The sequence below is a fragment of the Pteropus medius genome, unplaced genomic scaffold (assembly GCF_902729225.1).
Source record: "Pteropus medius unplaced genomic scaffold, Ma_sr-lr_union100, whole genome shotgun sequence".
NCBI lineage: Eukaryota > Metazoa > Chordata > Mammalia > Chiroptera > Pteropodidae > Pteropus > Pteropus medius.
This window is the reverse complement of record NW_024345602.1, coordinates 763,425-779,090: the sequence shown is the minus strand read 5'-3', so window position 1 is coordinate 779,090 and position 15,666 is coordinate 763,425. Positions and strand designations below refer to the sequence as shown.

Sequence of the window (15,666 nt, the reverse complement as noted above, 5' to 3'; positions counted from 1 at the left end):
GCCCTTGACTGCTGCCCCTCACGGGTCCCTACAAGGGCCTGTGGGGGTCTTGGGCAGCCGCCTTCACCTGCACCCTTTCACAAGGGGCCCTGCCCTACTGCTAGTGTGTCTAATGAGGGCTGCCTGCTGTGGGCCGCCGCATACAGGGACAGCATGTTCTGCAGCATCACTCCTTTTTTCCTCTCTGCTGGCAGCGCCAGGGCTTAACAACTCTAAGTCATTTGATCGAAACCGGCCTCTGTTCATATTTTTAATGCCATTTTTGAAAATTAAAGTATAATACAACCAATTACTGAGATAAAAGGGAGGCCTCTTCGTCTGTCTGGAGGCCAAATAAAGGAACGTTGGAACACCTGTTCATCCTATGAATATCTTTAAAAGCTTTGTTTTCCCCTCAATCAGTTGGTTCTGCCATTTCACCCTTTTCTGAGTATCAATAGCTTGGGCTTCAAGGTGGGTGCAGGGGGCAGAGGAGCAAGGTCTGATCTCACTTCCCCTGGCCTACAGTATGCTCTGTGCAAGGCTGTTACCGGCCCTCACTTTCAAATTCAGGGGAGAATGTGGGCCCCAAACATGAAGGCAGGGACCTAGGGACTCCTAGAGTCGGAATGGAAGAGAAACCCCTCTAGCCTACCTCTGCCCAATGCCCTGGCCCAGTACCCCACTGTACCCTGACATCCTGCAGGTGTCCTTCTCGGACTCAGATGCTCAGAGAACCCCTATGCCCTCTGAAGGACCAGGAGACCCCAGGGGCTACCCGGCCTGGCCTAGGCTCCAATATCCTGTGGACTCCTCAGCCCACCTTGGCAGAAGCCCTGGGTATGGGTGAGGGATCCCTCAGGTGAAATCGCAGAGACCGGCCGTGGGGGACACCATGAGACATTTATTTGCAGCTGGCAAGTGCCCGGCAGCTAGATGAGGACAGAGTGGGGAGCGACCCTCCATGAGGCCACCAGCTGGGCAGCCTGGGAGACGCTGGCTACCAGCTCTCCAGCCGAGGCCCATTCTTCCTTGGATGCTATCCCCTAGTGGGAGGGTGTAGGGGTGGAAGGACGCTGCTTCGCACCACTCCCTGGGCTTCTCACTGGGGCTGAACGCTGCGCCTGGGGGGCCTGCTGCCTATAGGGCTGTGGGGAGACTGCAGGAAGTCAAGGCATGTCTGGTTGGGTGTTTGGCACTCTGGCCTAGCTTAGGCCTGGGCACGGAGGTCCTGGGGATGATCACTGGGGCACTCAGGGAGACTGGACCATACGCTTGTGGGTGTCGAAGACATAACGCTTAAAAGATAGGCTGAGTGCCACATGTTGCGCAGGCTCAGGCCGATCCACGCCTTCCTCCTGCTTGGCTGCCTCCACTCGGCCAGCCCGGCTCCGCTTCTTGAGGGTGAGAGTCAGGATCTTCTTGGACTCGGGGCTGAGGCCACCTGCAAGGCACAATGGAAGACCCTGTCATTCTGACACTCCCTAGGCTACTCACTTGATACCCTGAATGGGCACTTGTACTGGCCAACCTTCACACCCACCTACCCTTAGGCCGAGCTCAGACCCCCCAACGCCCCTCTGGGCTTGCCCCTTCTGCTTCCTTCCCTAGCCAATGGATCTCTGAGGACTGTGGTCCACTTTGTCACCTAAATCCTTGCATCTTACCCACCCCACCACACTAGTTTATGCTACTGGTCTGCCTAGCTTGGAGCTCAGTAGGTCTCCTGCCTTGGTCTCCTGGTCCCTTGCTTACCCACCCGTCCTGGACTCAGGGCCCCGTGGGGATCAGCCCCAGAACCGGTGTCCATGTCCTTCCTCTGCTCTGAATGGTCCCATTGCTTTCCGGCATACTCAGGCTGAGACCCATACCTCAAAATTGAGGCCCACCAGGCTAGGCGTTTTCCACTCTCCACCGCTCTGTGGCCTGAAATGCTGATCTCTGCTGACGGCACTGTGGGCTCCCATGCCCTCGGCCTCTAGTTGAGTTCAGCTAATGGGAACCTCAGCAGAGCAGAGGGAGGAGGACAGAGTGGCCAGGGTGTTGACCCTACTCTTTTGGCCAGAGCTCCTGTTAGGGGTCCTTCTCACTGGGCTCTGGAAGATAGATGCTGTTCCCCTGTCCCCAAGTGGGGGTGGAAGCAGCCTCTCTGCTTCCCACCCTGTCTTACTTGCTTATTTACAGTACAGATTCTCTGTTCACTCCCTCAAGCCGAACTACTGAGGGGAAATCTTCCAGCGCCCTCGCCCCCCGCCAACTGTTTTGGTGCTTTCCTTGCAGCTTTGAGGAACACAGGGCTGCTCCTGGGCTCCCATCACACTTGAGCCTTTGTATATACTGTTCCCTCTGCCTGGAATACTCTTCTTTTCCCACCCTGCTTGTCCTGAAATACCAGGTTATAGTATCCTTTATCAGGGGCTTGTTTTTATGAGGAATCTACTTGGTGGTAGTACGGCACAGTCTCCTTGTGGGCTGCTGGCCTGGATGAGACCACTCAGCTGGCCCTGAGCACAGATGCCAGGCCCCACCGCAGCTCTACATCAGTGGAGAGCCCTGGTACAAGCTGTCACCCTCCGTGAACACCACAACTATGCTAGGAGGCCCTGGTGGGAGCAAGCTGGCAGGGCTGTGGCAAGGCTGAGCTGAGGAAGCACCACGAGATGGGTATGCAGCAAGCAGGCCCATTGGGTGGCAGCACCTGGAACTTCTGGGTGAGCTGGATATGAAGCCTTCATAACCTGGTGAGGGCAAGTGGGATAGAGCTCATCCCACACCCTGCTTGCCAAATGAAGGGTCCTGGTAGGCCTCTGTGTCCCCCAGAGGCACTTCTGATTTGCTTAGTGGGGCTGCATCGGCCAGTGGATGCCCAGATCTGGCGGTAAGTTGAGGGTAGGCACCGTGCTCTACGTCTGCTAGCACCTAAAGGGGTTCCTCCCTGGCCCGTCTTGCTTGGGTGCTAGCTCAGAAGAGAAGCCAGCTATGGAGCTTAGGTGTCAAGCTTCAGTGATGGGAGGACCTGGCCCAGTGTGCCTCAATTAGGGGAGTGCTGGGGGGCAGGGGCAGGTGGGTTAGTTCTTGCTTAGACTAGGCAGGCACTCCATGTATGTTTGCTAATGATTTCAGCAACCCCTTCAATTTTGCAGATGGGAAAATGGAGCCCTAAGAGCAAGGAGGGCAATGGCTTACTCGAGGCCCCACAGTTAGTCAAGAAGAGATAGGATTTGATCCCTGGGCCTGCATCTGTGGCAAATGCAGGCTACTACTCCCAGCCCGTCACTCTAGGGGGCGTCCACCTTAAGTAGACTCCCCAAAATGGTTCTATAGGGTAATGCAGGTTGTAAGAGCATTTTGTACCCGTCCTGCAGCTCCTGAACATTTAAAACAGTGGCTAGGAGGCTCTGAATGACTTCCCCACTGCAAGAAGGACTCTGCTTCTCTCTCCACAGATGGAGGTGAGATTGCTAGCCATCGCAAAGTCTGCATCCCCTGAGACACAAACTGATATTAACGGGGCTCCAGGACACGGTGGGCCTTTGGGGGTCTGTACCAAGGGGAGCAGCCCTCCTGCTAGGCGGCACAATGTCTAATCTCAGGCTCCACACCCTGCTGGTCTCCTTGCCTCTGGGATGGGGTGTGGGGCGTGGGAATGGCCCTGGGCCAGCCCCTAAGAGCAAGCGCCAGGCCTGCAGGTATCTGATTCTCCAAATCAGAGCCCCGGTCTTCCTTCTGCAAACAGAGAAGGTGGCTGGCACCAGACCCTGACAAATGGCATGGGCAGCCTGTCTCCCTCTGGTGCCAGGAGGTCTGATGGCTGAAGAGGTGCGGGGCTCCCCGGCGTCTGTGTCAGGCTGGGGCGACAGGTGTGGCTCAATCGGCGGCCCATCTCGCCCAAAATGGCTCTCGTTACATACAGTGCATATCTCCCACTACCTAAAGCAGACAGAGCTGGAAAATCTATCTGGCACTGGTGAAGAAGTGGCCATTTAATTGCTCTTTTGAGATGGTCAGGCTTGTTTACCTCTACTCCATTCCAAGGTGGCATGAACACATCGCCCATAAAACCTGACCAATAGAGACCTGTCTGCTGGGGCTGCTGGGCTGTTTGGATTCACATTAATGTCAATGGGAGCTGCTTTGTTTGCAGTGGCAAATGGAGGGAAGTGAGGGGCAGGTCAGGGTGCTAGGTGGCTGGAGTCATGCTGAACTTCCCATCCTGCTCCTGGACTTTCACTCAAAAATATTCATGGATGCCCCAGGCCTGAGGGACACTGGTGGGAAACATGCAGACCAGGGCCTGGCCCACTGAGTTTACTAGTCTGAGAAAGAGCAGACCGTAATCAAGTCAGTGAGATAATCTAGATAGCCACCAGGCAATCAAGGAAACAAAACCACTGTGTTCCTGGGAGGGGACAGCAGTCAAGTCCCATGTGCCAAGGGCAGACTTCTCTGAGGAAGAATTCTGGAATGGGGGCCAGAAGACATGGGGCTGGCCACGCAGAGATCCCAGGCAAAGGTCTGAAGCAAAGAGAGTTTGAGTGCCAAGTCCAAGGGTTATATGAGTGTGACACTCAAGGATGGGTGAAGGCATGTGGCCTGCAGCATACCACATCCATAAGGCACCCCATGTGCCTAGCTCTGCAGAAGCCCAAACCAAGGAAGGTCCTGGAGACCTGCAGGAGCCATGTACCAACCTAGGGGGACAGAATGGTGAGGGTGGTGCCTGAGTGCCAACCATCCATCTGCCCAGCATCCACTAGTGGTTCCTAAGCATTTCCTATGGACCCTGGGGACACAGAGGGAAGTAGGACAATCTCTCATGGAGATACCATTCTCTCTTAGGAACCGCTCTCTGGGAGGCCGTGTGGGTGGAGCAGCAGTGTGTGGCCTCTCCTGGGATGGTTCCTGGCCTCTGACTTCTATATCCCCCTCTTCCCACCTGACCCATATGACTTTTTGAACTGCACCCTCGCTCCATGCCCAGTACATGTCACATGTACTCCCACCTGAGCCTGTGCATTCAAAGATTCCTACCCCAGGAGTTCCAATGGCTCCCAGGTTCACCTCTCCCTGGAATCACTGTACAACAGTCATCTCCTAATAAAGGTTTCCTGACCACCTTCACGCCTCTGCTGCCCTGACCCCTCCTACCTCACTCTATTTTCCATAGCTATTATCATCTTCTAACATATGCTATTATTTCCTAATTTGATATTGGTTGTTTGCCCCTGCTAAAATATAAATCCTATCTCAGCAAGGATTTTCCCCTCTCTATTCACGTTGTAAGCCCAGCACCTAGAACATCACCTGTAATAGGTACTCAAAGAATACTGCTGAATGAATACTGAATGAGGCCCTGCTGGGCAAGCACTGGCTGTTAAGCAACCCAAATGGTCACAGCATGGACCCTGCAACCCAATTCTAGGAATTCAGTTCTATCAAGCAACAGGAGATTTGTGTCACCACACATGGAGGCGCTTAATCCTCACAATGCAGTGTAGAAGAAGAAACAGGCCCAGAAGAGTTGTAACTGGCCCAAGGTCACTCAGTTCTGGAGAGACAGAGAAAGACCAACTCAGTGAGGCTTCCTGATCCCCAGTCTGTGAGCTCACCAGGGAGGGCATGCTGAGACCAAGGGGAGCACAGTCAGGATAGGACCAGCATGCATTTGCTGTGGCAAAATGTTCTGGGACATGAAAAGTGACACCTGAGAAAAGTTTAAAGTTACACAAAGAAGACTGATGTTATAACGTTAATTAAAAACATGCTGGAATCAAAATTTTTGTGAGTTCGGCTCCAGTCCTGGGATGAAGAAAGAAAAGACTAGAAGGCTATCCATTAGGCCATCTGGGGTCAGGAGTACAGTTACAAACAACACTTTCTTCTTCCCTCTACTTTTCTTTATTTCCCAAGTTTCTACTCTGACTCACAGGGCTGTCTACTACAGGGCTATTGGCATGGCCTCCTGCACCCAGAAGAGGCAGTGCCCTCCTAGTGTAGTCTGGCTGCTAAACTGATGGGTTAGGGAGGCAGCAGAGAAGAGGGAGAGGGCCCCAGGGGGATGGGCAGGGAGGGAGGGCAGGTGGTGAAGGCTCTCAGAGCTGTCTGGGCCAGGAAGCTCACCACCATCTCGGCCATGGTATATGGTCTCTACAGCTCTCCAGCGCTGCCTGGTAAAGGACAGGGCTGAGTAGAACCATGAGGCATGCAATGCTCAGGGCTCCTTTCAGGTCCTGGAAGTCCATGTTTCTGACACTGCTGCTGCACCAAGACTAGTAATTCTTGCTGCACCAAAAGCAGGCACAGGCTTAGGAATTCACCCTCCACAACCTCCCAAAGGCTCACCCCCTGCTCTCTATCCTTGCCCCTCCCTGGTCCCGCCTCTGCTGTGAAGGGGCTGCTCTAAGGCACAGACACATAATCTGGGCTTGGTTCTACCGCCAGGCATAGAGTCCTCTTACTTGGCATCTGCAACTCTGCATCATCCAGCATGTGCCTCCCTCTGCGCCTCACCTCTGCTCACTCCCTAGCCCCATCTCCAACCATGCTCCATGCTTCAACCAGAAGAAATCAATCAGGCCCTCATAATGCACTCCTTTTGTCTGGAACACTTTTCTGGCTTTTTCTGTCTGGACAACTCCTGCTAAGCCATTCTCTCCAAATGAAGGCTCCCCCTTACCTGTCCAGGCTGAGTGGGATCCCTCCTGGAACCCTACTTAGTGTGGTTTTTGCTTTATGTTTTCATCTCCTTGGTGGTCTGTTAGGACTACCTCTCTAGTGCTGGGCATGGGGCCTGGCATGTGGGCTCAGGGAGGGTTTGCTGGATGAAAACAGGAAATGAATAGTCTCACCCAGGAGTGCAGGGCAGCAAAGAGAAGAGGTCCAACAGAGTCTCAAACTTCCAAGATAAGATATTACCTATCTGAAAGCCTGTGGCCCACTGAGATGCCCAGACTCAGAGAGCAGGCTCCCACCTCATGTGACTTGGAGCACGGCAGGGTGGGCAAGAGGGTGAAATAAATGCAGCATGCGTGTGAGGTTCAGACTATGACCATCATTCCACAGGGTCTCAGCTGACATCCCCTGCTCCTTCTCCCCAAGTCTAGGGGTTCTTGGAGCCCGGCAGCCCTGCTCTACTCCTGATGAGCTCAGATCAAGGAGGCAGCGGGGGCGGGCCGGCATGACCCTGGGGCTGACATTGCTGCCCATGGCTTTCCTTGGGAACACTCTCCCAGGGCCAGGCTGGCCTTTCTCACTGAGCGCCAACTCCACACAAAGGCATAGTGGGCTGGAGGCTGCTGGGTCTTGGCTCAGGCTGGGGGTAATCAGGGAAGAATGCGGGAAGCACAACTGTTTCCCAAGCCCTGGCCATGGGTGCTGCCCTGACATGACCATCAAAGGCTGGTAAATTGCCTCCAACTGCTGGTGTCGCTTTCATGTTGGGGGACAGAATGCAAGAGGGGCCTCCACACTGGTGGGTGGCTTGTACCCTCCCAGTGGGAATTGAACCCTTGCAAGCAACTTGGGGTCGCTAGCCCCCTTGGTGGCCCCATGGGGCTGTAGCTAACTCTAGCCACTCCAGCGCTTGCCCCCTCCTGGAATAAGCAGCTCTGAAGAGAGGCTGAAATGACAGGGCAGAAAGAGAGCCGGGGCAAGGGGCGAGGCCGTTTTTGGGGTTAGCATCTGGAGATGACAGATAGACTAGGGAGCTCAGAGGTACATGCCTGGCAGTTGGGCTGGACTGACGTATGGGGTAGCTGGAGCTGGGTGGCCATACAAGGTCTTGAATTCAGCCAGGCCTTGAGTAAGAACTGGATGCTAACCCTGTGAGCAGGAGCGGCTGCTCAAAGGAGGGGACCTCTCTCAATAAGGTGGCCCTGAGCAGTCGGGCTGAGGTCCCTCAAACAGGGCAGCTGTACTGCTACACAGTGGGCTCCAGTATCACACTTCACCTGAAGAGAGAGGTCTCTGCCCACCTGTCCCCAATTTTGAAGTCACCCCAAATAGGTCACAGGTGATCATGGGAGGTATGGGTGGTGCAGGACCTGACAAGACCTCTGATGTGGCCAACATAGTGGCCTGTGCAGGATGTACTGCTGAGGATGAGGCCAGGGGTAGGCCAGACTGGGAGGGCTGGGCTGGCAAAAGGGGCCAGTGTGAGTGCCGCTTGGGTAGAGAAAGGGGAGACTGGCTGAGAGAGAGAGCCTGGATACCAGTCGGCTCCCTTCCTGTTAAACTCCTCTTTGAGGGGTGGTGGTAACCTTAGAATCCTCTGACATCTCCCAGTCAGGCCTGGTTTCTGAGTTTATCCTTGGGAGCAGAAGCCTTTAAGTGGCTGGCTGGAGTGGACAGCCACCTAGTTTTCCCTCTTTTCTCTTCCAGCTATGGGTCCTGCATGTAAACAAAGACACAATTTGCTTTAAAAGATAAGGTGATTAAGTTTTTATCAGAAATGTTCTCCGCTGTCCCTGAAACAAAGGGAATTAAGGGAAGGCAGGGGACAGAACAGGCCCTTTATTGGAATCGTGAATCGTGCTTTCTGAGGTTCTGGAGCGCACACTCGACAGGCTCCATGTGTCGCCTTTGATTGGGTGGAAGTGAGGCAGTTGGTGCCCATACCCCATTTTGATGTCTTAATGTTGCCTAATTCCTTCTTTAATTTATATTAAGCTTCTTAGCAGCAATGATGAATTCTTCAAAAACAAAAAAAGACCCTTTGCAGAAATCTTTTCCAAACTGTATAAATTGAAATAATAATGTAGTCAAGTCTTTGGAGATTGGGGGTGCATGGGGAGGGAAAACCAGTGCATTATGTGGAAGGAAAGATTCTGTTTTAAGGCAAAAACAAAACCATTCTGAAATGGTTTCTAGAATCAGACAGAGGCTCAATTAGAAGAGTAGCTGAAGCGAAGGAAAGTTTGTTATCACACAGAGGGGTGGGTGTTTGGGGGACAGGCACAGTGGTGTGGGTTTGGCAGGGGTTCTGAACTACCTAATATCATCCAACACTGGCTCCCGTGTATCCCTCTCAGGAGAGGCCCAGGGTAGTCATGATATCCACCTGGGGTGGGGCCATATCCCCCTGATTTGGCTGTAGGGCTAATGAAGGCCATTCCTGGTGTGCAGCCTGGAAGCTTAGGCAAGGTTTAAACCCTTGCCTGAGGTTGTACAGCTGAGAGTAGGGAGCCTACTTGGCAGCTCTGCTGGCTTGCCTTGGGCTCCTCAAGGGTCCCTTCCCTCAGTGCCCCAGCAGGTCCTGCAGGAGCGGTTTCTGGCACTGGGGCCGTGGACACTGGCCTCCTGGCAGGAGCCACCAGGCTGTTCTCCCACTAGCTCTCTCTACTGATCTGCTCTTGTGTCTATGGTCAAAGAGATCCTTCCAGAACAAAACCTGATCATCCCTCCCAGCTCAGAAATCTTCAACCATTCCTCAGTCCAAATTCCTCTAAGCAGCTCCTCATCAACTGCCTCCTGCAGATCCAGCGCTTTCTCACCAGCACCATTCACCCCTGCACAGGGCCCTACTATTAACCCTTGCCCTGGCTCTATATAGGTGCTCCTTCAGCCTGGGAGACCCATGATGCTATCTACCTGTAAAACCCTACTCTTCCTTTAGTCTCTCAGGGAAAGGTTTAATATCTTGGTTTGGCCTTCTCTGATGCCTTTCTGGCTTCCCTCCTCCATAGGGACCAAGGCCCTACACAATCTGCCCCACATCCAGACCTTGGGTCTCTGGAGCTAGCAGCTCCAGAAAGGGACACTACTGGCAACCTTGGCCCACCAATACTCTGTCTTGTCTGCCAGTGGGCCGGGCCCTGACAGCTGGCTCTCTCTCAAAGTCAAACTCCCCCTTGAAGGGAGTCAGAACTCATCTATCTGCTTGTCTGGCTCCTAATCACCCTTCCATAGCCAAGTCAGGCCCTGTCAATCTATAGGAGGCTTGGAGAGCAGGATATCAGAGGTCGTGGTGGGGGAGGAGGCAGGAGTGCATTTACCCTCTCATCCCACATACCGAGCTCACCCAGATCTGGTGGCCTGCTCCTTAGTACTCAGGGAGCCTGGACCCTAGTCCCTTTCCTTCAGCTCACGCTCCCTATAAGCACAGGTGGAAACAGCCATGTGGGTATCTGACTGTTCAGGGGGTATGGGCCAGGAGCTCCATGAGTGGGTGGGGGGTATGCTGGGTAGAGGCCCTGCAACTTGGGGAAGGAGCTGAGCTGCCTCTGAGTAGCCGAGTTTCCAAAAGGCGAGCCCAGGCAGAACTGCTCCCGGGGACTCTTTTGGCTGGGCCTTGGGCTGAGGTTTGACAAAGTCTCTGAGTGGAGAGGGAAGTCTAGAGTATAGGGACTGGGCCTGGCTGGATCCCTGCAGTGCTCCAGGGCAGAGGGAGGGAGGGAGCTGAGTGAGTTGGGCTGCACAGATCAGCAGATATTCTATAAGTAAGTCACTTTCTAGGCAGGGGGAGTAACCATCCAAGGTCACACAGCAATGATTTCCATTCAGACCCAGGGCTTTACAAAGCTGTCCACATGTCACAGGCCTGAGAGTCTGGCTGTGGACCTGGCCAAAGGGCTGAAATTGCCTCTGAGTGGGGAGCAGTTGGCAAAAGGCAAAATGGCATGGCTGGAGGCCACCACACCTCGGGCAGTGTGAGTAAGCAGTGTGGGCTAGATGAGTAGGCAACTCATCTCCAGAGACTTCCAGAGACAAGCCCTGGGAGCTGCTCTGCTCCAGCTGCCAATGAGTTGGGGGGAGCCTAATGGCCTTGGCCACAGCTCAGAAAGACACTGAAAGTAGCTTAAATAGCAGAGAGGAGGCCTGAAGTGGAAAGACCATCTTGTGTAAGGCAGGCCTGACCCACACTGCCCCAAAGTTGGGCACCAGCCATTTCTTGAAAATCATGAAAAGAACACCAGCTAACGTTGGGGGTGCCTTTACCATATGCCAGGCCCTGTTCAAAGAAGTCTTTCATAACAATGCTCATCAACTCCACAACTACTCCTCAGGGGACTGCTTATATGCAAGGAAACTGAGACACACAGGGATGACATATGTGGTGGGCTGAGTGAAAACTCAGTCTGGTTTGAGCTGGACTCCTCTCTGCTGCACCATGGCCTGGTACCCACGGGCTTTGGTCCTGACCCCGCATGACCTCCATCACAGGTGCATGCATGTGAGCTCCCTTTTCTAACCAAAGGTGGCTCTCTGAGGGCAGAGACTAGATCCCACAGTCTGGCACAAGGCCTGGTCCAGGAAGGTTTGGAAAAGCACTTTTCCTCAACTCACACAAGGAGGGTACACCATCAATTCCATCATTAGAGGTGGAAATTGAGGCCCCGGGATACAAAATGACTCTCCCAAGGCCACAGAGTGGCAGAGAAGTGATGACACAAGTTCTTTTCTAGGTAGCTGGAGGTAAGGGGCCATCTCTCTTCTATCAGACAGCAGCAAAGAGGGCCACCTTTCGGCCAGACTGACAGTGATGCACAAACATGTGCATGCACACTCACATGCATGCACACATGCACCAGCATGTACACAAACACACCTCTTGAACAAGAGACTCCCTAGAGTAGGGGTCCCTAATCTCTGGGCCATGGGCCAGTACTGGGTACTGGTCCATGACCTGTTAGGAATAGGGTTGCACAATAGGAGGTGAGCAGCCTGTGAATGAGCGAAGCTTCATCTGTATTTGCAGCCACTCCCCAGCACTAGCATCACCACCTCAGCTCCACCTCAGATCATCAGGCATTAGATTCTTATAGGAGCACCGGTCCCTGGTGCCAAAAAGGTTGGGGACTGCTGGCTTCAGTAGGTTCTGTTCAGCTCCTGGAACATAGTGGCCACTAAATCAGTCTTAGGTAATTGCCAGAGGACAGTGACCAGGCCTCAGAGAGCAGTGAGGACAAGGGACAAGTAGGGGATGGGTGATGTAGTGCTGCTAGAAATGGAGCCCTGAGCCTGTGGCTGGGTCTGGATGTTAGGCCATGTGACACGGTGGCCCTACTGCCTCACTCTGAGCTTTGCTTTCCTCCTTGGTCAGGATGAGGGATGATGGGAGTAAGACATACAGCTGGCTCTGCCTCCAGGAGGCCACTGTGGTCCCCTGACTCTTCCCAACCTGCCCCTCCTGCCTGTACCCTCCTCCGTGGACAGCACCTAGGGCAGACAGTAGGGGAGTGCATGGTTCCTGATGGCCCCCCATGGAGACTGTCCCCACAACTGAGGGAGCAGAGTTTTAATACTCTAAACATGCACTCCTTAAATGTGTACTCTTTAATAGCAGTTAATCTTCAATTAAAATACCTAGAGCAGAAACTAAGATAACTGGTTAAAAAAGTAGAGCTTATTGACAATAAAAGTCTTCTTCATATTGCTTTTCTTAAAAAAAAATTCCACATATTAAAAATGTCATTTTTATGACAGGGGAAAAAAACCTGAATAATGAAGGTGAACAAAGGCCTGGGGAGTACTCATCTTCCAGGGTCCATATGTGGCATCCTGATTACTGACTGTATCAGCCTGCTTTCCAGAGTGGGGGAGAGGGGTGGGCAGGGCAGGAGCTGGCTGTCCTCTTTAGCTGACAGGGAAGGGAGGGTGGTGAGCTTCAGTAGTCCCTGTCCATGTTCTTGACAGCTATAGGCTTCCATGGTTTACCCCTTCCCTGGCTGTAGCTGGGGTGAACACAGGGCTGGCCACCTGTCTACATGGGCACAATGAGTCATGTGCACATGCATGCCCCCAAAAAGAAAGTCCCAGGCTTGGGTCCAGGGAGGTCAGTGTGTGTGGGGGGCTGATCCGCCCTCCTGACATTTGGGCACCCTTACCCTACTAACACCCAGCACACTCTCTGAGACTGGCTGGACTGTTATTGCATGCATACCAGGTCTGTTTGACAGCTTTCTGCTGTGTGTCTGCCTGATATCAGGCCCTGGGCTGGCTCTCTCCATCTCAGCCCTCATGCCCACTTGAGTCTCCCACATTCAGCATGGGGCCTGGCACAGGGTAGGTACCTATTAGTGGCATCACTGCTTCCTCCCCACATCCTGGTCCTTATCCCTCTACACTTTGCATTGTAATTGTCTCATGGCTCACTGTCCACTGCCACCAGCCCTGGGGCTCCCTGTAGGCATGATGGGGATGGAGTGCCCTCCTCTGGCTCAGTGCTGTCCCATGAGTCGCTGATGGGCTGATGTGGACCCCTATCTGGTGTGTGTCCTTCTTCCAAAACCCTGTGGTTCTGTGTGTGATTCAATCTCTTTGTGGCCACAGGGCTCAGATCCTTCATCGGGAATTGGTGGGGCTATTTTACATCTGGGGAGGCTGCCCTAGAGTCTGGGGGAGTGTGTAGGCTTCAGCTTGGAGTACTTCCAACCAGGCGTCCCTCTATCCTCAGGAGTCAGGGTTCCATGGGACAGGGGAGAACTGGCCCAGGGTGGAGAATGTACCAATAACAGTACTGAGCCATCTGTGGTGTCTCTGTGCCAGTATGAACACATGGCTGTTCTCGTCTGGGAATCACAGCCTGTGTACCAAGGAATGGCTGCCATCATGGCCTATTTCCTGGGCTTTGCCTTGCACCACAACCAGCTATGGGAAGGTCACAAGGTCAGGAGCTCCCAGTTCTGCTGGGTACTTGGGGGATGGCCCCCCTGTACCTCAGTTTCCATGTCTGTGAAAAGGACCAAACAATGCCCCTGCTTTGGTGGGGAGTGGGGAATAGCTCCTCAGGGAGGCAGTGAGTGGATTGACATCAGACCCCTGCAGAGAGCATGGCACAGAGAGGGACTCTGGCAATGTTCCCTGTCTTCTTCAGCCTTGGAAACTATGTCTTTGTCCTCTGTTTTTCCAAATTAAGTTTGTGGAGACCTTAAATGTCAGGCACCTGTGCTACTGGTACTGAGGTGTGAGTTGCCACACATGGCCTTGTGCCCACAGAGGAGTGTCTGCACACGCATGGTCCTTTGTGGTGTCAGAGAAGGGGCTAAGGTAGACCAAGGCTGGGCTCAGAGGAAGCCACAGTCTTATGAAGACCCTGACAGGCCAAGAGGAACCTGGAAGGCTAGGAGATAGCAAACACTGGCAGGGCCCCGGGGAGAGGGGCTGTACCCACTACCTGCTTCTCCAATCATGGTGTCCCAAACCAGTCTGGGGCACATGGAACTCTGCAGAGAGTAAGCCTAGGGCAGGCTCCCGCAGCATCCTATGTGCTAGGCACGTCACCTCTATGACCCTCTGAAGGCCTGTTAAATAGTCACCAGTGTAGTGTGGTGGAAGGGGGAAGACTGATGAATAGCCTGGGAACTTGGAGAGCCTCCATTACTCTGCTCAGCATGAAGCCCATGGCTGTGCTGGTTGGGGCATGGTATTGGGCAAGGACAGCAGGGTAGTGGGCAAGTGGCCTAGTATCTCAAAGTTGGAGGCACCAGAGAGGCCAATCCAACCCAGGAAGGGCAGGGGCTCTTCTACCTCTTGGGAAGATGGTGGAAGCTGGTGCTTCAAGGAGATCTCCACAGCTCAGGGCTGGTGATGATTTCATTTCTAGCCTTTTGGAAGCAATGAGTACACCAGTAGCCACTGTCTGGCATTGAGGCCTCTAACATTTCCCATTCACTCTTCACTCACTTATTTATTCAGCAAATATTTTTTCTGTAGAGGAGACGGCATTTGCCCAGGCATTATAGGAGATACGTGTGAGATTGGGAAGGGGCGGGAGAGGGAAGGACAGGGTGGAGGAAAAAGCAGAGCAGAGCCCGTGCTGCAGTATGTGCGTGCGTGGCAAACCACAGCCGGGCTGAGGTGAGGGCAATAGCCTCCAGGTACACTTCAGCAGTTTTTACTTAACCCTTTGGTCCAGACTATGGATGAGAGAGGCAGGACTGGAGCAGGGTGCAGAGCCTCCAAGATTTTTCATCTCAGATGCAGAGAGGCCTCTGGGAACTCTGAGTCCCTTTTCTCTGTTTTGGAAAGTAGGGAGGTTAGAGCTTTGACTGCCAGAGAAGGAAGAGTGACATGTGGAGAACTGTTAAATTATGAAGCCTAAACAGAACACGAGTTCACGCTGGGCTGAGCACCTGAGAGATGATGCCCTGCTGGCTGGCCTCTGGAAAGGCAGTATACTAGAGCAGGCTGAAAGCTCAGCTGCACCCCTATGCTCCGTGTTTGCCTTGTCAACAAGAGGTAGACCCACACCTCCTCTAAATCTTCCAGGGGCCCACACCCTACACCACGCAGGCATGCACATGCACATCCATGGGCACACACATGCTCTTTCCTGGGGCTCCCCACACCTCACCAAGCCTCTGTTCAGATGCCATCTTAGCAGCAGGGCCTCCCCTGGCCACTGTCCACAAGGAAGCAAAGCACCCTACGTCTCTGCCATCAGCAACCTCAGTGCTATCAGCACTGACGTTGACACTCTAACTTAGTTGAGTGGTAGCTCTCGTACTGGGATGGAAGCTCTGCCAGATGGGGTCTGTGGCCACAGCACTCAGTGCATTACTAGACACAAAGTAGGTGCTCAGCCAGTAGCATCAAGTGATTGAACTAACTGCACAGCCTTAGGCAAGCAGCTGAAGTCTTAATCTCTGAAGACAGTGGCTGCTGGTCTGCTCATTGCTTCCAAAAGGCCAGAAATGAAATCATCTCCAGCCATGAGCTGTGGAGATCTCCTTGAAGCACTAGCTTCCA

General features: G+C 53.4%; 1 protein-coding gene across 4 annotated transcripts in view; it reads right to left on the bottom strand.

Moving 5' to 3' along the window:
- Positions 1-236: 236 nt before the first annotated feature.
- Positions 237-15,666, bottom strand: part of EEFSEC (eukaryotic elongation factor, selenocysteine-tRNA specific) — a 242,151-nt gene continuing 226,721 nt past the window's right edge. For all 4 annotated transcript variants that reach the window (XM_039874606.1, XM_039874603.1, XM_039874607.1 and 1 more), the window contains one exon: positions 237-1,423. In XM_039874606.1, the coding sequence (XP_039730540.1) occupies positions 1,391-1,423 (33 nt within the window). In that variant the 3' untranslated portion in view covers positions 237-1,390. The remainder of the gene's footprint in view (positions 1,424-15,666) is intronic.